The sequence below is a fragment of the Oxyura jamaicensis genome, chromosome 18 (genome assembly GCF_011077185.1).
Source record: "Oxyura jamaicensis isolate SHBP4307 breed ruddy duck chromosome 18, BPBGC_Ojam_1.0, whole genome shotgun sequence".
NCBI lineage: Eukaryota > Metazoa > Chordata > Aves > Anseriformes > Anatidae > Oxyura > Oxyura jamaicensis.
In genome coordinates, this window is record NC_048910.1 from 6,368,013 (window position 1) to 6,391,570 (window position 23,558).

The following is a 23,558-nucleotide window of genomic DNA, read 5'->3' on the forward strand; positions in this document are numbered from 1 at the left end:
CATGAATATTTATAGCAGCAGATTAAAAATGTCCACCGCATCCCAAATTAGGCACGGGGCCCTGGATAGATCCAGGGTGCTGGGAGCGGCGGCACTGATGTCAGCACGGGGGTGACAGGGTGGAGGGTCCCGCTCCTCTGGGGACACGGGGGCAGCTCTTGGGCCCTACCCTGGGGCCAGATCCTGCTCCCTCGTGCGATGCCCGGTGTCTGCTTGGGATGCTGTGCCAATCTGCGGCTCTTTTTTTTTTTTTTTTTTTTTGCCACCACAAGCTTTAAATCTCAAGTTTCTGTGGCCAGGCTGGTGCAGAGCTGTCCGTGCGCGAGCACAGACCCGTTACCTCCCACCCCGGGAGGAAAACGGGCATGAAAGGGAATCCGTGTTTGGGTGAACGAATGGAAATTAGAGGGGGAGAAAAAGGGGACAAAGCTATTTCCAAGCTCCTAAGGGGTTGGCAGGGACAACAGAGCAAAGAGCAAAATCTAATTTAGAAGGAGTACACAAAGACAAAAGCTCTGGACGGCGTCCTGGCCGCGCTGCGAGATCTCAGCCCGCGTGCCGACGGAGAGCCGTGCCGCGGGGGCTGGATGTGGCCCAGCAGCCGGGCTCCAGCCCCGTGCCTGGGGGCAGGATCAGTCCCGCGGGGCAGGGCGGCTGGCAGCCCGCGGGGAGGTTGCGCCGGGAGCTGAGCTCTCGCAGGAAAAGGTCTCCAGGAAGGTCTCCAGCCTCGCGGGTTGCCTCCGGCCGCTCTCCAGCCCGCCCCGGTGCGCCAGCATCACTCACGCTGCATCACCCGACACGTCCCAGGTCCTGCCCTTCCCTCCGCGCCGCCTGCCAGCTGCACGCGATGGAGAGGGAGCAGGAGGGGAATCGCAGCCCTGCTCGAGTCCCCGGTGCCAGGCTTCATGCCTGACCCCACGCTGGAAGGGCTCAGCACGAGCCTTGCTGGGGCCACGGCTGTTTCTGTCCTCCCCCCCGAGCAGGATCCATCTGATCCAGCCCCCGCCAGGGATCAGCGCGTTCCCAGCGGGGGCTTCTTCAGCGTCCTTCACCTGGTCGCCAGGGCTGGGCAATCAGCCTCCGCCACCAGCCTCCACGCCAGGAAACGCTGCCATGATTAGCGTTATTACCGCTAATAACCAGCCCGCTCGCAGCCCCCGCTCCGACAGCAGGCGGCAGCCCCGGCCCCGGGGAATTAAAACCCCGGTTGCTGATGCTCTGGGTCGGATCCTGCTGCGGGTCCAATCCTGCACCAGGGCCGTGGGCTGTGGGATCGGATCCCCGCAGGGCTGGGGTCCGTGGGGCTGCTGGCTCCGAGGGAGCAGAATTAGATCGGGATTAAGGGATTCTGGTCACGAGCCTTGGCAAAGTAGTAATTTAAATTTAATTTAAATTCCTCTTATTGTTTTTTTTTTGTTTTTTTTTTTTTTTTTTTTCCCCTCCTCTATTGCTGTTTTCTTCAATAACCGGCATGTTTTTCATCTGTTGGCAGAACGAGGCCATTCCTGCACGCAGCTCCCTTCGGCCGGCGCTGGCGAGGCAGGCGGGGGCCGGGCAGGAGGGGCGCGGGGCAGGGCACCCCGGCGGGGGGGGGACAGAAATGGGGGGAGCGGGGCTGGGAACGTGCACCTGGGGAGGGTGAGCGGGGCTGGGGAACCCAGTGCGGAGAGGGGAGCCGGCAGGTGGGGAGCCAAGCGGGGAGGTGGGGGCTGCTGCCCCCTCCCCATCCGTCCGTCTGTCCCCATCCATCCCCACGGCTTCTCCAGGGCATTGCTCCTCTCCCAGGTTTGTTATTTTTTCCCCCCTGGGTCTGTGCTTGGTGAAGTTCAGCCCTCTCCCCTTCATTTGTTGCCGTTTATCTATAATTTAGCATGGTTTTTAGTTATATTATAATTGAGTTTCATGTGTCACAGCGTGCCTCAAACAGAAAATATAAATATTTAACAACCTCCACTGGTAATAAAGATTCACATTTGCCTCATTCTGGTTCCCAGTACATGAATATTCGGCACCATGCTCCGTGGGTATTAACTTCATTCAGATTTATCCCTGGTTATGCAATATAACATTAATGACAGATAGAAGCCAGACCTCAGAAGAAAAAGTAATCGAACCCAACACCACCAAGCCAATTTGGTGTCATTAGCTCCCCTCGGTTGGGTGCTGGTGCGGTACCTTCCTCCCTTTCGTCCCCGGCTCCTTCGTGCCTCCGAGCACTGAGCGCTTGTTGCTGCGTTGCTGCAGGCGGGATCTGTCCCAGTCACACCAGTAAGGGCCGGTGGGATGGTGCTGGGCCAGGCACCTGTCTCTGGCAGCTGCAGAGGTTGAAGCGTTCGTGCTCCGACCCTGTTTGCTCATGGGAATAACCCAGGAGGGCTCCGATGGAGCTTCCCCAGGTGGGGTTGGGTTCCCAGAGCCCTGGCCATGGTTCTCTGCCTTCTGCAGGCATTCCCAATCATTAATTTCCCGAGAAAAGGATGGAAAGGGAAAGAAAAGCTGGGCTGGCACCGGTGTGTGGAGTGAGAGCAGCTTCATGGGGCCAGCACCGAGCTCCCCAGGGGCTCTGCAGGGCTGCGCCCCCCTTCCAGCATCCCCGCGCTCCCCGTACCTGGCCGCATGCGCCCACAAGGGCTGGGCAGTGCCAAATTCCTCCTTTTTTACCCCATTTGAGCCATGACCCCTGCGGCCCGCAGTGCCACCAGCCTGGCTACAACCCCACAGGCAATCAGCCTGTGTCGAGGAGGACTCATTAAGTTAATTATGACCCAGGTCAAAGGGCGGGCACGGCCGGGCGGTGCCATTCAGCCGAACGGGGCTGAGTCGGCTCAAAGCACCCAGGCACCTAGCCACCGGCGCTGGGGCCACCTCTCCCATCTGTCTCCCCTCGTATCCTGCACGTTTACACCTTTTTGCACTCACACTGGATGTGTTTGCACCTTTACACGGGCACGCACTCCCCATGGCAGTGTCCACGCACGCACGGCTCCGGGGCTGGGCTCGGCAGCGCCGCGCCGCCTGCGTTCCCGTATATCACGGGGATGTTGCAAGCTGCTGAAAATTCAAAGTGCTGTTTTAATTATGTGCTGTACGGAAAGCATCCTGCCTCTTGGAAGAGAAGGCTGACGACAGGACTGCCAGGATATTTGCAGTGGCAGAAACCCAGAATCCACCCCAATGTATCTTTAAAAGGGAAAATGTCAGGTTTGTCTGTAAAATAATAACCAACAACCTATAAACAATGACATCACCAGCCACCTCGGTGCTGGGGAAGTGATTTAGAGGCGCCTTGCCTGTGCGAAGCGAGAACATCTGCTCTCTGCTGGAAAGAGGAGGAAGATCTCCTCATCAGCATTAAATTTAAATGAGCCATTCCTCATTTGCACGCTTCTGCGGCGCTCCGCTCCCTGCAAAAGGGTGACTGGGGAGCTCAGGTTTTGTTGGAAGCTCAGCGAGCAGGTTCTCCCTCGCTGGCTTTTGAGAAGTGTGTGGGAATAACGCTTTTCTACCCAAGAAGGAACCAACTGCGCCGTCACAGCCCCGCGAGCACCCGGGCGCTTTGGGGTCGCGCCACGTCCCAGCGCTTGGGGCTCAGCATCCCGTCCCGCTGCACCCGTGGGACTGAGAGGCCAAAAACTGCCTCAGCGTCCCCACAGATGCGATGGAGAAATCCGGCATTTTTGGTGAATCAGAGATGGTTTTGGTGTTAAATGAGAGCAGGGCGAGGCAGCTGCGTGCTCGGCTGCCCGCTCCCCACCAGCTGCCTGTGTCGCGAGCTGCTGGCAGACTTCGGCGTGCTCCACATTATTCTTAATTATATTTTACTTTAAAGGGCCATTAATTACAAAGATTTCCCAGCAGAGGTCTTAAAGAAAAAAAAAAAAAGAAAAGGGAAAAAAAATAAAAAGCCCCTTCCGCATCAAGGGGTGGTGCGGGCAAGCTGGAACGTGGGCATTGAGGGGGGTAAGGAGCAAAACGGGGGTGCAGAAAGCCTGGTGGCACTGGGGGTGTCCCTAATTCGTGAGTGTCACTGTGTTTGGTGGCACCTGGTGGGGACCAAGCTGAGCACAGAGCAAGGGCCCTGGCTCCTGGTACCCAAAATCTGGGCTCCTGCTGGCCCCGAGGGAACGCTGTGTCTGGAAGCAGGGATCCCGTGGGCAGCCGCGTGCCGATGACTTGGGGGGCTCTCCTTCCCTCCTGCCCCAAGCCTTTTCCTCCTGTCCGCCCCCGCCCCCAGCCTGCATTTCCCCATCCTCCTGCTGTTCATCGCTCCTCAGCAGAGCAGGAAACATCCACCTTCATTTGCGTTTATTTAATATTAATTTATTTTAAAGTCATTTGGGTCATTTGCAGTGGGAGAAGCCACAGTTCTGGGACAAGGGAAGGGCTGGGACACATGCAGCACCCTCCCGGACCTGTCACCTGGCTCCGGGACATGCTGCAGGGCTGAGATGTGGTCCCCTCACCCCAACAACAGCACAGCCCTTGCGAGGGGGACGTAAAGAGTCTGACCTGCAGGGCAGCCCCACCTCCAGGCCATCCACCTATTCCCAATTAACGCTGGCCCAGCTGGTGCCTATCAGTGCCGTGGGCTCTTCTCAGCCCTACAGGTGCTGCTGCAGTGCTGGGGGGAAGAAATGCTCCGTCTGAGGGTCCCAAACGTGCAGGTAAGAGTTGGGGTGAGGGCTGTCCTGGGGGTCCTCTTGGTGAGCTCGTACCTGGGATGTGGAGGTGGGAGCGCCGCTGAGTGTCCCTGGCTGCTGTGGTTTTTCTGCGTGGAGAGCTGGGGGGTGCTTTTCAGGAGCTGTTTGGGGTGGCTGTAGGTGACTGTGGGTGTGCTGTTCGCAAGGTTTCCCTTTCCCTGTGAATCCATGTGTGCTGAGCGAGGTCTTTGTGCCTTGGTCCCTCCTGAGCTGAGGTCTGAGCCCTGCAGCCCGTCCCCTGCTGCTGCGCTGCGGCCTCCTGGTATCTCGCAGCTCAGGTTGGCATTTCTGCGCTTTATTCCTCACCTCTCCAGGGTTACCCTGAGCTGTGGCAATGCCTTTGGAGTTCAGGGGGATTTTGGAAGTGTTTCTAGCGCTGCTGGGGACTGAGGCCGGTGCGCTCAGGATCACCGCTAACGGGTACCACAGCGCTCGTGGCCATGGGGCTCGGCAGCAAGCTCCTCGTTTCCCTCTTGTCTCCTCCTGTCAGACAAGATTTGAGGATTCAATTACAGTGGGAGCCGCTGATAGAAGCGGTGCTGGCGTGCTGCTGGCTCCCAGCACCCGCGCTGCATGGGAACCAGATGAAAGGCGAGAGCAATGCGAGGGGGTGGGGAGAGGAGGCACCGACAAAGATCCTGGGAGGAAAAAGCGAGAAATGAGGGCTTGGGGTGGCTGGGGAAGGTTTCAGGGTGTGATAGTGGAGCTGCAAACCCACATCTGCTCAGGTGCCTGTCACCATCCCCTGTGTGCCTGGTGGGGCCAGGCTGGGTGTCCCGATGGGCACCCGCTTGAAAGCACCACGCTGCAGCCTGCCTGAATGTGCCTGATGGAGATCTTATTTTATTTATGTATTTATTTATTGCCTAAAATCTGGCCTAACAGAGCCAGATCTCTGCAGCAGCAGTGACACACGTGTGGCAGGGCCGAACCTCGCCATGCACAGGGCTCAGTGGTGGCACAGTGCTACGGGACGTGGGGCAAACCCTCCGCAAAGGATGGATGCACGCATCATGCGGGGAGCTGTCTCAGACAAGTGGCACAGCAGAAGGCTGGATTTCAGTCAAGGATTTTTTTTCCCCCCCCTTTCTGAAGGCTGCCTCTTCCTTGAAAGCTGTGCTTTGTTTGTGCACTGACACTTCAGAGCGATGTGGGGACAATCTGGAGCGCCGCGGCTGCTGGTGCGCAGCGCTGGGGCCTCTCAGCAGGGCACGGGGACGGCCCCGACCAAATTCACGGTAAATGCTGGAAAATATTCAACAGGGCCAGCATCCAGCGTGGTGCTGGGCGTGTTCAGCTCCTTCCCAGGCTCTGCAGTGGGGTCCCTGGGAGAAAAGCGTGTGGTCTCGGTGGAGCAGCAGAAATAACCCGCCTGATCTGAGCGACCTTTCCAACGGACCCGTCTGCATTTTAAAGATAAGGGGGTGGGCTGGAAATCTGGGTTCCACTCTCAGTTATATTGTGGTCCCATCTGCATCCCAGTGCTGGAAGCCGGACAGAGCTCGGCTCTCGCTGTGCCCAGGCTTTGAGCTGTGTCGGTGCCGCGGCCCCGTCCTTGCAGGCGTAGCAGTTCCCAAACCTCAGCCCTGCTCAGGCACGGATTGATTGTGCACCAAGCAGTCAAGGTGCAAACGTTGATCATGCAGGAAAGTGCTGGTCATCAGCCAAAACAAAGTGGTCCCCAGCTGGAATTAGTAATTCTGCTCTGCACACCAAACGCGTTGCGCCGGTGGCGTCCGTTCCCCCTGCGCAGTGGTTGTGCTTCGTGCCGTAGTATATTTCCCCTTCAAGTACTTGTCTGGCTCTTCGGTTAATAAAGATGGAGAGAGACAATAAAAATATTCATTAAAAGAGGAAAAAAAAAAAAAAAAAAAAAAAGATGGAGCCCTGCCTGTAGCCTCTAGCAGCTGGGAGAAGCAATTGCTAAATGAAACTGAGACCTCCGGGGTGGCTGCTGGTGCCCGGCGCTGGCGTTTGGGAATGCAGGATTCGGGATTTGGGAAGCCCAAAGCCCTGGGTGCCTGGTGGGGCCGTGGGATGCTCGGGGCGAAGGCCACAGCTGTGGCTCCGGAGGGATGGCTGCTGCTGCGGGGCGGAGGGAGGAGGGCGAGGGAGCGGTGATGAAAAAGGGAATTAGCAATATAAGCTCTGGGAAAAAGCAGCTGTCGGAGGGGGTTATGCGGGGTTAAGCCCTTGTCTCGGGCTGTATCGAACGTGTGGCTGGGCTCGCGCTCCTCCCAGGTCGTTAGGCACTGTCCTGAGGAGTGAATGTGCTAAAACCTCAGGCTGGGGGCTCTTGGCATGGGAGCACCACGGGGCTGCTGCGATGGATGGAGCCAGGGCTGGGAGGAGCAGGGGGAGAGACCCCGTGGGGAGGGTGAAGGGCAGGAGAGGTGGGCAGGATGCTTTGTGCTGTCCCTATTGTTGTCACACCAGCTGAGATGCGGCAAGTAGTGTTCCTCGTGAGGTTAACGCACAGATGGATGGCCCCATGGCACGCGGTGTGTCGCTGCTAGCACAGGGGTTTGGGGGCAGCCCCCGCTCACTGCCCTCAAAGCGCTCTAATGACAGCCGTGTCTGTGAGTTGGTGGTGGGAGCCCTGCCCTGCCCCAGCCCGTGGCATCCGAGCTGAAACGTGTTTCCTCCCCGGTCCCGAGGCGTGAGAAGAGCTCTGTGCCTTGTTGCAATTTATCGCCCGGCCCCGAGCCAGATGCCTGTATGGGTTCAATCTGCAGCTCCCAGGGCTGATAGAAATATCATCCCGTCACATTAACATCACCCACAGCTACCGCAGCTGTGTGTCAGCAGCGAAACGAGCAGCGACCTGCTCTCACAGGGCTGGAGCCCCTCGGCTGGGGCTGCCTTCAGCGCTCCTCCTCCTCCTCACACGGCTGCAGCCGGGGGCTCTTCCCCCGGGGGCTGGCTCCGAGCCCCCTCACCGCACCACGGTCGTCTTGGGCGAGCACCCACCCGCCTCCAGCTCCCCCACTGATGCTCGTGACGTGTTTCCTAGAAGTACCAGCAAAATGCAGTTTTTTTCAGGAAAAGCATGGAGATGGCAGCGGGAGCACAGCTGGAGGGCTGGGCTGATGGCGAGGCTGCCTCTTCCCTTCCCTCCTTGGGCATTGGGGGCAGAATGGGGTGCTCAGCTCCTGTCCTAGGGGGTGTTCTGAGTGATGTGGGGGGCGTCGTGTTAGCTACCAAGCTGTTGGTGTGGTGGTGTGATTTGCAGCCCTTCCAAAGCCACCCAGCCCTAAAGCTCCTACCGCCGCCCGCCCTGTCCCTGCCTCACCCCCATCCCTCTCCCCTGTGCTATCCTTGGTCTAATTAGGAGGCCAGGGCTGCGCGTGCGAGGCGAATGTGACCTCATTAGTTTCTTAGGCTGTGTTGAAATGTCTTCTCATTTACATCCCAAATCCCTAAACGCACATCTCTGCTCTCCGGGGTCGCTGCTGCTGCTTTCCAGCCCCCTCTCCGGGGCTCTGGGCCGCAGCCGCGTGCCCTCTCCCTGATCGCTCGCTCCACTTCTGCCTCGAAGCCGAACCCCTCCTGGGTTTGTGGGGGGCAAATCCCTGCTTCGTAATAGGAAGGGCTCGCAGGGGAGGTGCCCTGGGCTGGGGCACTATCCTGTACCCATGGGAATAGGGTGCGGGGAGAGCAGCGAGCACCCCTGCCCTTCGGCCTCTCTATTTGCTGCAGCATGAGGATGCCAAAATCCCGCTGGCTTCATCCTCCTGACGTTTAGAAGCTTCCTTTCAGGCTCTGAGGACGTACAGCTCCGTGGAGCCTTTCTTTTTCCATCCTAGTTGGAAGGAGAGCGCTCTTTGCGACGGGAAGGTTTGCGTGGTCTCTCATGTGGTGTTGGATCCCTTTACGGGGCAGGTACCTCCGAAAGCGAGATGTTTCCAGCTCTCGCAACGAGCATAATTCTTGAAAATGTACGCAATAAACAAAACGAGCCAAATGTAATTAAAATGGAGACAGCATATAATCTGGTAACCCACTTAAAGGCTCAAAGCTTCGGCTTTTAAAAAAATGTTTGCTCCCAATCCATTTAAATAAACAGAACGCCACACAAAGGCTCTCTGTACATTATCAGGACACAAAGAGAAGCGGATCAAAAGCAGCTGTGGCCGGGCTGTACATATGTAGCGAGGAAATTGCTTGATCTCACGTTGCACCTTGCACATGCAAATGTGTCTGCGGCCCTCGCTGTGCGCCGAGCTGCTGCTGCTGCTCCCCCCTGTGCTCTGCGAGGGGTGGCGGCAGGGCCCCCGCTGGGCTCTCCCCCGCTGTCCCACCCCTTGTAGTGCTGGGAGGTGGGTACGGCGAGGTGGGACCCGGGGGAGGCCCCGTGTCAGCCCTTGGGGTTGTGTAGGGTGTGGTGGGACCCATGGGTGGCCCCGTGTCAGCCCTTGTGCCCATGCAGGGTGCAGTGGGACATCCCTCTGTGTGGCCTGGGGGGGTCCTGGGGTGCAATTGATGTCTCCCCTACAGCATGAGGCTGTGCTGGGGGAGGGTGCTCTGCAGTGTCCGTGTGTCCTGGATGCTGTGGTCGGTGTGGGGAGAGGCCAAAGCTGGATGAGCTGCGCCCTACCCGTGGGTGTGCATGCCGGTGTCTGGAGGGGTGAATTGCTCAGAAACTCAGGAAATCGATGGGAATCCTATTCCTTAACGCCTCTGCCATGGGTTGTCTGCTTGGTTGGTGTCACACAGGCCGTGTGCTGTCACGTTGTGTCCCCCTGGGCTTGCTGGCGGTGCACAGTGGGGCTGTGTGGTTTACATCTCCCCTCCCCGAACGCCGTCTCACGGTTCTGCAGCAGAGCCCGGCTGCCCTTGAAGTTTTGCCAACAAATGCAATTTGTCTTGGGCCGGGCCGCGCGGGCTGTGAATCCAGGCTCACGCACTCTCCTAGGCCAGCAGAAGCCATCTGGGGTCAGACGAGCACCTTCCCACCGCTCTTGCGGGTGGTTGGGGCTAGCTGCGGGACGCTCGTGGTGGCGTGATGTGGGGCGAGGTGATGGTGGCGAGAAAGCTCTTTGACAACTTCCCAGGTATTTCCAGGTGTCTTTCAGCGTTAGGAAACGGAGCCTGGGCTCAGCATGGGGGGGTGTCGCTCCCCCCCCCCACCCCTTACTGGCACCGCTCCCCGGGGGATGCTGGCGGCTCGGTGCCCGCCGTCGGGGCCGGCTCCCGCCGCGGCCGGCGTCGCACCGGCAGAGGGAGCTCCGGCAGCGTCCTCCGAGCGGGGGGACCGGGGGCGGCGGGGCCGTCCCCCCCCCGTTCCGGGGCTGGGGGCTGTGCCCGTCGGGGGTGGCTCTGTCTCGGAGCTGGGGGGTCCCTGCTTCCCCTCTGGGGGGGATCCGGAGGAGCGGGGCTGGGTGTGGGGGCGGTGCTGGTGGGGGCACGGCGCCGGCAGCCCCCCCCCCCGCCCCCCCCGGCCATCCCAGCGGTGACGGGTGGTGCGGGATAGGGGGGGGGGAACCGGTGGAGCTCAGGGCTTTGCAGCGAGGGGATGGGGGGATGTTCGGCAGGGCTCGCCGGAGCCCCTGAAGCAGGACAGGGAGACCGAGCCGCGGCACCAGCAGGGCGGTGAACCCCCCTCGCTCCCCCAGGGGGACCGGGGGCTGCAAACCGTGCGTGCCTCGCACCCGGGGGAGGGGAGCTCCCGCTGCCAGCAGCCCCACGGCGGCTTCAGGCCTCCATCTCGGGGGTCCTAGCCTCCAGCACGGGGATCTTGCCCTCCCACGGCGCGGGGGGGGGTGGGGTGGGGGTCTCCCCGTGCCCCATTTCCCCCCACACCCCCCCGAGCACGCCGGGTGCGCCCCGTCCAGTCGCGCCGGGGAAGGGATGGGGAGGGGGGGCCCGCCGCCCGTCCAGCTGTGCAGCCCTGACTGACGGCCTCGGCGTCCAATGGGGGGGCTCGGAGGGGCCGGGGGGGGGTCCCCATTGGCTGCGGGGGGGAGGAGGAGCCGGGACTTGAAGTTGGAGTGAGGGCTCCAGCGGTGCCCAGCGCTCCGCTCGCCGCCCGCCCGAGCATCCTCGGCGGCAGCACCCCCGGGGGGGCCGATGGTGGGGTGCGGGGGGGGCCGCCGGAGCCCTTAGGGAACCTCCCCCGGGGGCCAGCCCCGGCTACTGGAAGGGGAGAAGGGGTGGTGGAGGGAGGGAGGGGGGGGGCAAAGCTCGCCGCCTCCCCTCCCGCGGCTCGGGCCCCCCCGGAGGCACGGCGAGGAGGAGCTACGGAGCCCGCAGCCGGCAGGGCAGGGCGAGGGGGGCGGCCCGGGCCCGGCCCCGGCTCCCCCGGCCATGCAGCCCCGCCGCTGAAGCCCCCCGGCCCCGCCATGGGCTCCCCGCTTTAGGCTTCCCCCCCTCCACCCCCGGCTTTCCCCGGCTCCCCCCCCCGGGGGTCGCGGCCGGAGGATGGACGAGGCTGGAGAGCGAGCGGCCGACGAGGAGCCGGAGCCGGGCAGAGCCAAGACTTTCATCCGCCTCAACGACCTGTCCGGGGCCGGGGGGCGCCAGGGGCAGGGGGCCGGGGAGGGGGGGGGGGGGCGGCAGCGGCGGCGACTCGGAGGCGGAGGCGCTGCCCTACCCGGCGCTGGCCCCCGTCGTCTTCTTCTACCTGAGCCAGGAGAGCCGGCCGCGGAGCTGGTGCCTGCGGCTGGTCTGTAACCCGTATCCTTTGCAGGTGCCGGCGGCGAGGTAAGCCAGCACCCCCCATCCCCACCTTTTTATCCCCCCCCCCCCCCCCTCGACTAGGCTTTGGAAGGGGGTAGGAGGGGGGTAGGACCCGTCTCGCCCCCTCCCCGGTGCCCTCTCGGGAAGTTTTCTGGGTTGTTGCAGGGGGTTCATCTCGCCCCGTCCCGCTTGGGGGGTCCCCTCCGCCGTGCCCCCCCCTCCCCGAGCTCCGCCGGGGTTGGGGAACGGGGGCAGGGGTGGCGGGAGCCCCGTCCTCCCGCTCCTCGCTCGCTGTCCCCGGCACGCCGAGGGACCCCAAACCCCAGGCTCCCCCCCCCTTACAGAACCCTCCTTCCTCCCTGACCCCGTTTCTCACCCGTTTTAGGCTACCCGGTCCCTTCCCTGGGGGTTTTAAGGAAGCCGGGGGGAGGCGGTGGTGCAGGGGGGATGGAGGGGGGCTGGTTTGCTGCTTGCCTGCGGGGTCCCTAAATAATTCACGGCGTGTGGGGCCGGCTGGAGGGCCTGCTATCCCCAGACCCTCCCGGGCTGCTGTGGCCCAGGGGATGCTCCTGGCTTGGAGGGGTCCAGGCAAGGAGGGGAGCGGGGTCCCCAGATTGCCCAGTGGCCGAGGGCTGCTCCCCGCCGGGTTCCGGGGTGAGCCGTGACCCCACAAAAGCTCCTGGTCTCCTCCAAACCCCCCATCTGCTCTGCACAGGTTCCGTGCCCAAGCCGCTTTAGTCAAGTTTAAGCTTTCAAAGGAGAGGGGGTTGAAAAAAAAGACAATAGAAAAGCCACTTCTTGCTGCAGTCTCGGTGCCTTTAAAGCCTCCCTCGGAGTTGAGTCGCAACCAGCACACGGTTCCTTGCGTCGTGAGTGGTTTGCCATCCCCGAACTCCAGCTCCGCGTGTTATCTGCAGGAACAAAAAATGCTACGAGGAATAAAAGCAGGCGATGTGGCTTCCAGCAGGGGATGGTGCCTGCGAGCAGCCTGTGCCCGGGTGAGCGGGACGTTCCCGGGGCCGCGCGCCCTGCGCAAAAGCCAGCGGAGCACGGGCGGGCAGAAACCCCACATCTGGAGCGGGAGAGGCGGTGCGGTAGCAGGGAGGACATGTTACATGGCACGGAGGGCCGGCGTGTGCTGGGCCAGAGCTCCCAGTTCGTGTGAACTGGGGGTAGATCCGTCGGGGCTGAGGTCGGTGTGCCCGGGTGGGGGTCTGCGGGAGCTGTGGGTATTGTCTTACTTAAGCTTTGGCGATAATTCATCTGATAACCAGTCTGCCTTCTTTCCTAAAATGTCCCCCAGAAGGGGGGAAAAAACCAAGATTTCTCTTCCCAGCCATGGCTGCTCCCTGCAGTTCCCCCCAGATCGCTCTCACCCCAGCCAAGCAATCCAAGGCTGCGTTTATTTGAGCATCTTAGGAAATCTCAAAACTTTGTGAAGCGTTCTGCCTTGGGGAGGGATATTAACTGCGAGTCCGGGTGCTCTCATTGCCAGCGGTGGGTAATGCAGTTTGCGACAGCTGATTTATAGACATTTTTTCAACCCCCCGCCTCTCCCCGGTGGTGTTGTTTTGAAGCAGGTGTCGACACCTGAACGTTTTCAGCTGGTTTGGGTAAAATCCCCTCCGCCCCGCTCCCTCCAGCAGTGGCTCGAAATGCGTCTTGTCCTCTGCGGCCAGGAGCGGGATCGCTTTCATCCCTGGGAGAGGAGCGTTACCGACCCAGCCTTCCCTGGGCACCTGCGAGCCCCGCAGCGCAGGGCCGAGCGCTGGGCACAGCCCCGGGGGCTGGCGTTTTCCTCCTCTCTGGTTCCTCACCAGCTTCCAACGGGGAAATCGAAGTGCTGGGAGCCCCGGGAGCGATGCCGCAGGGCTGCAGGTCGGGTGGCTGTGAGCAGCTAGTTGTTTCCTGGGTCGCTGACCCACAACTGGGGGAGTTTATTTAGAAAAAGAAAAGAAAAAGTGGTCTTTAACCAGATGAACCAGAGCGGTCTGCTCGTGGGTTTGGCTCTCTGCAGCCCAAGCCCTTTGCTTTTTTATATATTACACTTTTATTTTTATTTTGCTTATCGTGGTGGGCCAGAAAAGTGAAAAAGCGACTCTTTTCGCACTGTAATCTCCCAGGAATCGTGTCCTGGTGCCACAAACCTATAATCGCATCCTCGGAAAGTCCTTGCTGCCACCAGCTGCTCGGGGAGGAGTGACAGTGCTCAGCCACGTGGCTGTCAGGAGCCTGCCCTGCCCGCTGCGTTTGGCAGCCGACGGAGGGGCTCTCGAGGGCTTCTTCCGTGCTCTCATCTCGGTTTTACCTCTCCCTGGGTGAGGCTGTGTGGGTATCCACCTCCTGCCCGCCTGCTCCCCGACGTCCCTCCGTGGCGGTCGCTGCGGGCAGGATGGGTGCTGCGGGTGTTGGCAGTGGGTGCTGGAGCTGCTGCTGCACCCAGAGCCCTCTCGCTGCCCGGGGAAGGGCAGCTGGTGTCCCCAGGGCTGGCCATGTCCCCAGGGCTTGTCACACGCCAGTGCCACTGGGACGCCGCTCTCCGTCCCTCCAGGCAGCTTGTGTGACCGCGATGAATGAGCAGGGCGAAGGTTGATGTGCGGGGTGTCAGCGAGGATGCCAGGTCCTGTCGAGACGATTTGTCAGGCTCTTCTACCCTGTTCCAGCTCAAAGCATCCTCAGTTTGAGGGTGTTTCTCCCTAGGTCTGGAGTGGGGATGGGGGAACCCATGCTGGGCTCTCGTTCTGCTCCCTAAGGGCTAGAAAGAGGTCGTGGAGTTTGTCCTGATCCAGAAATTGAACGCTCCAGGGCCTGAAACGTCGGGTTCTTAACCTTAAAACTCTCAGTCCTGGGAAGCTCTCCCTCCTCTCCACCCCATCGTGGTCTTTGAAGGAAAGCCTGGTCGGGGCCGGGCCCCCAAAGGGGAGGGAGGCGATGGGACGTGCCGCGGGGTCACCGCGCTGCGCCCACTGCCTGGTGGGCAGGGAGGAACGGGTGTCCCCGGGGGGAAGGCGGAGGGAAGCTGGTTACTTGACTTTCCCTTATAGAATAAAAGCACCACGAAGGCTGGGAGGATGAAAGGCTGCAGCAGGGGCTGTGCCAGGCTATTCCTCTGATCAGAGGCAAGAAACGAGGCTACGGCTCGAGAGCTGCGCCGTGATTGAAGAGCGAGGATGGAGAAAGCGGGGAGGATGCTGCTGCGTGGCGTTAAGGGCTCTGAATAGGAAAATAACAGTGTTACAGGAGGGCTGTGATCTCTGTTGTGGTGCTCCAACCTGCCTCTTCCCCGCGCGGTGGCTGCGTGCAGAGCCGGAGAGCAGCTCGCCGGGAGCAGTTGGGTTGTACAGAGGTGCTGCCCCGCAGGATGCCTGGCACAGCCCCGTCTCATCCTCCTGGGGCAGAGCTCACGGCCTCTGCAGCCTGGTTTTTAAATCTGTTTTATGGCTGAGGGCTGTGTGGGGCCGGCTGGGGCTGAGCCCCCTGCTCCCTGCGCACGTCTGATGTGTCGGAGCAGAGATCCTGCGTGGTGGGACGGGGCGCGAGCCCTCCGAGCCCTGCCAAGGTTTGGGCTTCCCCAAGCGGGTGTGCTCCGTGCCATGGGGGCACATGAGGTCCTTGTCCCCTCCTCGGGCTGGGTGCTGCTCGAAGGGCTCAGCTGTAGCACGGTTAAAAATGGTTGTTTTTTAATCAAAAAATTTGAGGGGGAGCGCGTTAGTGTTCTTTGATCGCTGGTACGTTTGTGAAGCATGTCACTTCTGGATGTAATAAACCAAGGTACTTTGTTTTGGGAGGTCGAAACTGAGGGATTTCTCTCTTTTTATTTATTATTATTATTTTTTTTTGTTTTAAAAACCCACCAAGGAGTAATTTGGTGGCTTCACCTGACCCGTGCTCGGTTCCAGTGCTCGCTTCTCTCCCGCAGGCACCAGGTCACTGGCGAGCGCCTCCTGCTCACAGGGGATGCAGAAACCCCATTCCCTGCAGCTCACGGGGGATAAAGGGCTGGGGGGGTCCCCATGTCCCCTCCCTGCCTGTGGGGACAGGGTGGGTCTGGGATGGGGCACATCTGGCTGGGGACGGGCTGCTCTGCCTCCCATGCAGCGATATCAGGAGAAAAAGCAGGACCCGCTGCCTTCTAGCAAGGGCAGCACGAGCGTGGTGTCTTTTTCTTTTTCTTTTCCCCTTTTATTCCCCCTTTCCCAAGGGACAAATAACTGCGAAGCCTCTTCCCCGCCGCTCGGAGCCCTGCGGGAGCAAATTTGGGCTCGGCGCGGCAGCCGGCAGCCCCCTCGGTGCTGCCTCCCGAGCGAAGCCAGGAGCTGCTCGATCCTAATCTCGGTATCGCACCGCTCCCAGTCCTAACACACCGCTCCCAGTCCTAACACACCACCGCTCGGTGGGGATCTCTGGATCCATCCAGCGCCGGGAGCCGCCGCTCCCTCCGTTGGCGGCTCCGTGTGTGTGTTTTTTAAGGGAGATTCTCTTCGGCGAATTCCCTCTCCCAAGGCTGTTGTGTCACATCTGGAAGTTTGTGTAGGAGTTTATCCAAGCGCTGAGCACGGGGCAGCTTTTTCTCATTTAAAAATCATAGGCTGGCATTTTGAGCCGGGCTGGGGGGGGGGAGGGCTGGGGGAGCCGTCTGCCAAAAAGGAGACTGGAGCAGAGGAATCGTAATGACTTCCAGAAGTTTTCTTTTCTTTCTTCCTTTCTTTCTCTTCCCTCCCTCTCGGCGTGCAGACAAAGGGCTGAGCCCATGCTGGTTATGTCATCCCAGCCCGGGGACCCGGCTTCCCCTGGGGGACGGGGGCTGCCGCGGCTCCGAGCCCCCCCCGGCAGGAAATCCGCACGGAGGATTCCTGCGAGAAGCAAGGAGGATGCCGCCAGCCTGCCTTTAATTTGGGGAGGGGGCGGCTCGCCCCAGCTGCCTGCGTCTCCTGGGGCTTGGACAGGAGGGGGCCAGACCCCCCCAGGCACCTCTCATCGCCAGGGCCCCCCGTGCCGGTGACACCCCTCGGCCGCTCGCTGCCCTCGAGTCCATCTTCTTTTGCCCCCCCCCCCCCGGTTCGGTAGCACTGGGTGTTGTTGGAGTCGCTCTAGAAATGCCCAGGATTTTATGATGCATACAAAATTTTCTGCTTTCTTCTCCCCCCCCCCCCTCCCCCCCCCCCTTGCACCCCCTGCAGATGTTTTGGCACTGGGCTGAAAAAATGCCTCTTTCCCATTTTTCCTTTAAACTCTGTTTCGCTCTTTTTTAGAATTTATTTCCTCGCAGAAAAGATCAGATTTTTGTTTGCCTGGGCTTCTTGAACCCAGCTCTCTCTTACCCCTCCATTCGTACTGTATCTTGCTGGGAGGGAGAGAGAAAAACCTCTGGCCCAAAGGAGCCCCCGCGCTGCTTTGGGTGCGGATCCCGCGGTCGCTTTCCCTTGCGGGAGGCGCTGGGCAGCCTCAGCCCCCGTCCCGTGCACGAGGACCCAGGGAAGGAGCATCCGCGGCCGGGCTGGGAGGGCTTTGAAGCCTTGCTGTGGTTTGGAGGGCTTGAGATTTTCTAGTTAATTAGGAGGCCTGAGTGTTTCTGGGTTTGTTCTGGGGCCAGAGCGTGGCTTTTTCTTCCCCTGGCGGAGGCTGCGGAGCGCCTTGGCTTTCCGCTGAGCGACTTAGATGGGAAATTTTTTCCCCTCGGTTGGTGATGCACGCGGAGGTTTCCCCCAACCTGGCTTGGCTGCGCTCGCGAGCCTCGGCCTCTCAGCCAGGAATCCGGCCTGGCGCTGAGAAAAAAAAAAAAAAGAGGAGGAAATTCTCATGGTTTTATATAACCGAGTGAGTAACAATTGATCGTGCTTTGGGATGCTTTCACATCTGCTTCCTACCAAAGCCTCGGCAAAGAGGCTTTGAGCGGATGGAAAAAAAAAAAAGCACATTTTTCACCCTGACTGTTTTGCCGAGAGAAAGTTTCGGGCTCGCTCTCTGCCCGCGGTGCCCAAGGGTGGCGTGGAGCTGGTCGCTGCCCTGCCACGAGCGGGGCCCTGGGGACACACACACGTGGGCACGGCATGGGGACGCTGCCACCAAATGTCCTGGGGTCACCCTGCAGCCACAAGTGGATGGGGCTCGGCTTGGCCCCGGCGTCTGGAGAGTGGTTTTGTTGGAATTTTTCATGCGCCTCCCCGGAGGAAGGGCTGGGGGTGGTTTTGGGGGTCCACCCGTTGCTCTCGCCCTCCTTGTTTCTCCCTCTGCTGGGATGCGCGCCCTGGGCACGAGGGCAGGGATGGGGGTGCCCCCCCGGGGGGCAGCACAAAATCAAAGCCGAATGCTGAAGCCCATCGGGCAGGTGACGGGAGGGAGCTGGGAACTTGGCAGGGACAAGCTCAGAAAGAAAAGGGGATTTACTTGCTGTAATCCACACTCCAGCCCCACACTCGCAGGGTTCCAGTAGCGAAGCAGCCTTACACTTCTCTCTCATTTGGGTCTCTTCCAAGAGATTTTCCCCCGGCGCATCCTCCGAACCCGCCTCGGGATGCTCCAGATGTGTGTCTGGGACTGGAGGGGGCTTCACCCACCCGTGCAGCCCCGGGCTTTGTGCCCCCCCTGGGCTTCAGAACCGACACAGGCTGGGCTTGGAGCTTCTCCTGCCTGGTACTGACAGTCTCCGAGGGGCTGGTGGCCGCAGCAGCAGCCCAAGGCAGAGCCCTCCCCTGCCCAGATGGCGGATAGGACTTGTTAATGATTTGTTAATTCAATTACGAAGCGATCGTTAACCCCTTGCAAGGATGCGGCTCCCTTCTGCAGGGCAGGGCTCGCCCCCACGCCGGCGGCTCCGTGTGCCAAGCATTTATTTGGCGTTAAGCTGACAGCCACGCTCTGCAAGCGGAGATGTTAATCGGGAATCGGGCTCGTTTTTAGCGCCAGGAGGCTCCTGGGGGGGAACATCTTGGCTCCCTCCCCACCCCAGGGGCCGTAGGAAGTGAATGTTCCCTCTGCTGAGCCCTGAATGAGGCTCTGAAGCGCATTTGATGTGCTGTGCTGTACCCAGCCTCCCCTCCAGCCTTACCCAGGAATAGCCTGAAAAACCCTGGTCTGGTCGGGCTGGTGGCACCCGGCGTGGTGCTGTAGGTGCAGGGTGTCTTGGTTTTGGGGGTGTCTTGATTTTTGGGAGCCTTCCTCTCCTGGCAGGCTGGCTGCAGCAACGCTGCCTTAACTGGAGAGAGGAGAGAGCCCGGTAAGGATGATGAATAACGGGGCCCTCGTGCTCCGCTGAATTAATGCTTATTTGGGCAGGCAGGGAGGAGAGGAATTAAATTAATATCTGACTTGTAACTGCTACTGTATGTGGTTATTGACTTATCTGGCTTTGGAAGAACATAAATATGTCTCAGGATATGCCCCCGAGACTGTAATCTGCCGGGGTCACGGCGCAGGTCTGTCTGTGATGCTCCTTTAGAGACTCGTCGTGACTTCTGAGGTCACAACTCCGAATTCCTCTGACAGAGGACCCAGCCGCTCGCAGATGTGAATGTGTTTGCGCTGCACCGCAAGCGCACGGCATAAATCTTGAAGGCCTGCACCCCGCATAAATCGCATTTCTGTCTGACCCCACGGACCGCTCGGGGGAGTGAGCAGGGTGGGCAAAGCCCCTCGGCCCCGGGGCCGCCCGGATCGCAGCTGCAGCCCCTTTCCTTGTGCTTCCAGCCATTCCCTGAGCTTTTACCCGCTTTGGGCAGCTGTTGGTGGGCTGGGGATGACTCGGCAAGGTATCTCAGTGAGTCTGGGGGTCTCAGGCAGCCCTGCTGCCCTAGCCAAGGGGGTCAAGAACCTATGGATCTGTGGAGAGGAGCAAGAGCTTCCCCGTGCGCTGTGGATGCTCTGGTTTGGACGTCCCATGGGGTGCAACACCAAACCCCACTGTGCTGTGGGCGCTGGGGTGGGCACTGCCGCCCCCTCCCCATGCGCACACAGAAGGGGAAGGGGCATTTCCTTCTCCCAGCTGCTCGCCCCATGCTACAGGGACACGTCCCTTTGGAAGCCTCCCCCTGATGGTATCGGTGTGGTGGTGGCACCTGGGAGGATGCTCCTGCTCTGTCCCATCACCCCAGCCCCTATGGTACAGCGCATCCCATCCTGTCCCCCTCCCACGTCCCCAGGCTCTGCCTCCCCGCACCACCCCAGGCACCAGCGCAGCTCCCTTGGGAGCCCCGTGGCGAGGAGCTGGGGCTGGCCCAGGGGAATCCTGCCTGGAACCAGGCTGGAAACCAGCTGAGGAGCCCAGCACCAGCGCGGGCACCCATGGCAGGGGTGGGGATGCTGTCCTCCCTCATCTCAGTAAATGGGATTTGTCTCCTCCAGCAGCGGACGTTCAAATCTTGCAGCTGGGCTCGGGGCTTGGCTGTTTGCTCTGTTTTGTTCTCTGCTTTCTCCTAGCCCCATGGAGCTGGGTTGTCTCCTCTCCAGGGGCTCGGAGGGCTGGGCAAGTCGCGGTCAAGCTGCAAATCCGGCGGTGAATCGCCTTTGTGACAAAAAGATGCTCCAAAAACGCGGCTCTGCGGCTCCTCCCCTCCGCAGACCCCTCCTTTTACCTTCCCAACACCTTGACTTCCCACCTCGCGGTTTTACTATTGCCTTGGTTTCCCATCGGGGGCAGGCTGGAGGTTGGGGTGTGTGTGTGTGTGTGTGTGTGATGAATCTATTCAAGGAGTTGTGATCTCTGCATTTCATTTTGCAGTTCAGCTGGAAAGATTTCGTTTCCAAATACACCCACACACAGGCACGGCGAGAGAAAGCAGGCGAGGGAGCTGCTCAGGGGGATGGGGCGGCCGCGGGGACCGCGCCGAGGAGGGGACCGGGGCGGGCAGGGCTCGGTGCCAGGCGCGGAGCAGCCCCGAGGCTTTCCCTGCGTTCGGTGAATCCTATTTGGAGTGATTTTTAGGCTTTATTTAGGGACTGGAGGTGCTACCCTGCGCCCCGAGGCTGCATCTCGAGGCAATGCAGGTGCTGGGCTGTGCCCATGGGTGGCCGCCTGCCCTGCTGCTGAGCAAAAGGGGAGCGGGGGCATCCCGAGAGAGGGGTCCTGGGCACAAAGGGCTTGCTCTGGGCGCCCAGGATTGGCCTGGGGAGCCAGGGTGGGTGTGGGACCCCGCGGTGTGTGGGGACGTGAGCGTGTACGTACCCACTGTGCGCTGAGCAGGGCACAGCAGTGTGGAAGGAAGGCAGAGGTGCAGAAAGGAGTCGTGGAATTCCTCTTCCAGTGACCTTCAGGCCCAAGCCACCTTGCTCCCAGCTCAGCCGCTGCTGTGACCCAGCGCTAAGTCCCCGTCTGCGCCCTCTGGGCTGCGCGGGGAGCTGCTGGCACTGTGGGAGCATCCAAGGAGGGCCGGGATTAGCGGAAAGCACGAGGATCTTCATGCTGGTGGCACCTCGGTGTGCACGAAATAGGGAGCCTGTGTCCCCCCTACCCCCGGGTTTGTGTCCAGCAGGGCTGGTGGCAGCGGCCACCCTGTGCTTGTGCACCGTGCTCGGCCCCTGCGTGCCGCATCCTCCTGCCGAGGCTTCTGCGTGATTTTTTCCAGCCGTCCGGAGCGGCTGAGCTCATACAACAATATTCCCCGAGCCAACGCTGCTCCTTTTTCAAGTCCCTTGTTTTGGTATCCCTCAAACTTCGCCTTATTCAGGCACGAAACACAACACCCCTCGGCACCGCCGCCTTCCCCTTAGCACCACGGCTCTGCTCACCCCTGCGCCCCGCCGGGGCCACCCTGCGAAACCACTGCCCTGTCCCCGAGGTATTCACCCGCACCACAAATCTTAAGTGGTGGGGAAATGGGGATGCTCCAGGCACCGCAGCCTGCGGTGTTTGTCTTAGCTGGGCGCCGGGGATGCCAGGGCAGTGAGTTACCCCGCTCTGCGGTCGGGGTGGAAGTCAGGGCAGGAGGCAGCGGGGAGGATGTGGTAGCGAGGAGCGATGCTGAGCCGCTCCCAGACACCGCTCGTGGCCGCGAGTTGGGTTTTGCTGGGGTTTTGCTCTATTATTTGTATTTTATTTTATTTTTTCTGTCACTCGCCGCTGGCTGCACTGGCTGAGAGGTGAAGCCTGTGGGATAAGCAGCGGAGGTTCCGGGAAATATTTAGCCTCGCTCGTGGGGTTGGGTTTTGTGTTGTTCCTCTGGCAGCGGATGAAGGCGGCGGAGCGCAGGCAGCTTGGCGCGGGGCTGTTGTTCCCCAGCTCCGCCTGGCCACGAGCGACGAGAGAAAACACCAGCGAACCGCCCACCTCTCCGGGGCCAATTTGAACTTTTCTCCCTTTTTTTTTTTCTCCCCTTTTTCTTCAAGCCAGGACCTTGCTGAGGGGTAAGGCAGAGCCCGCATCCATGGTGGTGTGCCCCCCTCTTTGGGCTGGGGCTTTTCTGGGATTTGCCTTTCCCACTGATTTTCTTTCCATGGCTTTCTCCCCCCATCTGTCTCTCGCGCCTGCCGCTGGGCACAGGGCAACCATGGCTGAAGGCAGAAACTGTTGAGGCGAGGATGCGAGCTGTTTCTCGTGGCCTCCTGTGTGTTCTCTCTGATTAAAATCTTAAATTCTGCCATTTTTGACAAGATTTGGGTTTTCCGTGCTGAGCCGCAGAGTCTCTATGGCAACAGCTAGAGGCAACTTTCCTCCCGAACCCGTTTGGTTCTGCAGAGGGGGAGAGGACGGGTGCGGGCACGTGCCCGAGAACTGTTTGAACCCCCAGCACCTGGGGCAGGGAGGAGGAAGAGGGACGGCCCTCGGCCGCTTTGGGGTTTTCTGCTCGGGTTCGCTGTGCCCTGAGGAGCACAGCGAGGTGGTGGCAGAGCTCGGAGGCGCGATTAAAACCCTAACCTTTCAGGAAAAGCCTCGCAGAAAGGCATGGAAAGGGAGCCAGCTGGGCTAGATTGAAACCTAATAGGTTTTTGGAGTAATTTTGAGAGTCCTATACTGGAGCTCTTTCTAGAAAGATACTATACAACTTAATAACGTGTTATATTCCTATATATTATATTTAAATCATCCTATAGTATTGTGTAGGAGGAATCTAATTTTCCACTACAGGGTAATATACCTTCCCATAGGTTTCTGCTTGTGGGTTTTTCATCCAAGGGAGTTAAATAAAAAAATTATATCCTTCCTAGAAAACCTAACGAGATGACGAGAAAATAATACCTTTAATTTATTTAATAAAGCATGTAAGTATTTTTCCTGGGGGTTTATATGGCCACATAAAAAATAAAAAATAAAACTCACTGTGAGCTTGTTGGGAAGGGGTTGTGAGCAGATGGAGAGGGGTCCTGGGGCCATCGGACCTGTCCCCAGGGGTTTATGGCCAGGAATAATGTCCCTGGGAGCAAAGGGCAGGTCCCCCATCGCTTGGGGGGCCCTGCGTGGGGCAGCAGGGGTCTCTCTGTGCTGTGGGTTATATCCTTGGGGTGCAGGATGCGCTTGTGTTTATCCTGAGGTGCCGTGGGGGCTGCGTTTCTGCCTGGTGATGCTGGGTTTGGGGCTGGAGCCGTCTCCAAAGCGGTGCTGCGCTAAGGGGAGGGCTGCATCCGTGGGCTCGCCTTGCTCCCTGGGTTTTGGGCTCTCTGTCAGTTACACCGTGGCCAACAAACCCCTATTGCTGTGCGCCCTGCTTGGGTAGAGGGAGGCTCCCCAAGGGCTGTGGGGCCGGGCGCATCCATCTCACCAGGCAGCCGCCCATCACCGCGGCCTCAGGGGACCTGGGGACCCGCCGGGCACCCAGCGCCTCGGTGGCCTCCCGGGGGAAGCCGGTGGCCCTGGTCCTTGGGGGTCCCCAGAGGACAAGCGCCTTTTAATAGCCATGGCAACTAATAAGCCTCGCGCGGTGACATCCCGCCGTCGCCTTGGTGACGGGCCGCACATCACATAGCAACATGTGCCTCACGTACCCATGGAAACGGGAGGGTTTTTAGCATCACCCCGGTACATCTCCGCTCGGGGAAGGTGCCGGGGCTTATCCCTGGGTGACCCCGCTGCGGGCAGGGCCGGCCCCGGGGGCTGTGTGGCCAAAATCCCAAAGGGGAATTGGGATTGCGAGGAGACCCCCGGTACGGGGAAGGTGTGGGGTTCGGTGGGGAACAGGCAGGAGTACAATGCTCGGGGGTTTGTCATGAAGGCAGCAGCCCTGGGAGGGGAAATTATTAGAATTAATTATC

General features: G+C 60.2%; 1 protein-coding gene across 1 annotated transcript in view; it reads left to right on the forward strand.

The window, feature by feature from the left end:
• The first annotated feature begins 11,022 nt into the window (after nucleotides 1-11,022).
• CACNA1G (calcium voltage-gated channel subunit alpha1 G) overlaps nucleotides 11,023-23,558 on the forward strand; it is a 127,926-nt gene continuing 115,390 nt past the window's right edge. Inside the window, 2 exon segments of the mRNA XM_035342699.1 lie at nucleotides 11,023-11,252; nucleotides 11,254-11,375. Coding sequence (XP_035198590.1) covers nucleotides 11,121-11,252; nucleotides 11,254-11,375 — 254 coding nt within the window. The 5' untranslated portion in view covers nucleotides 11,023-11,120.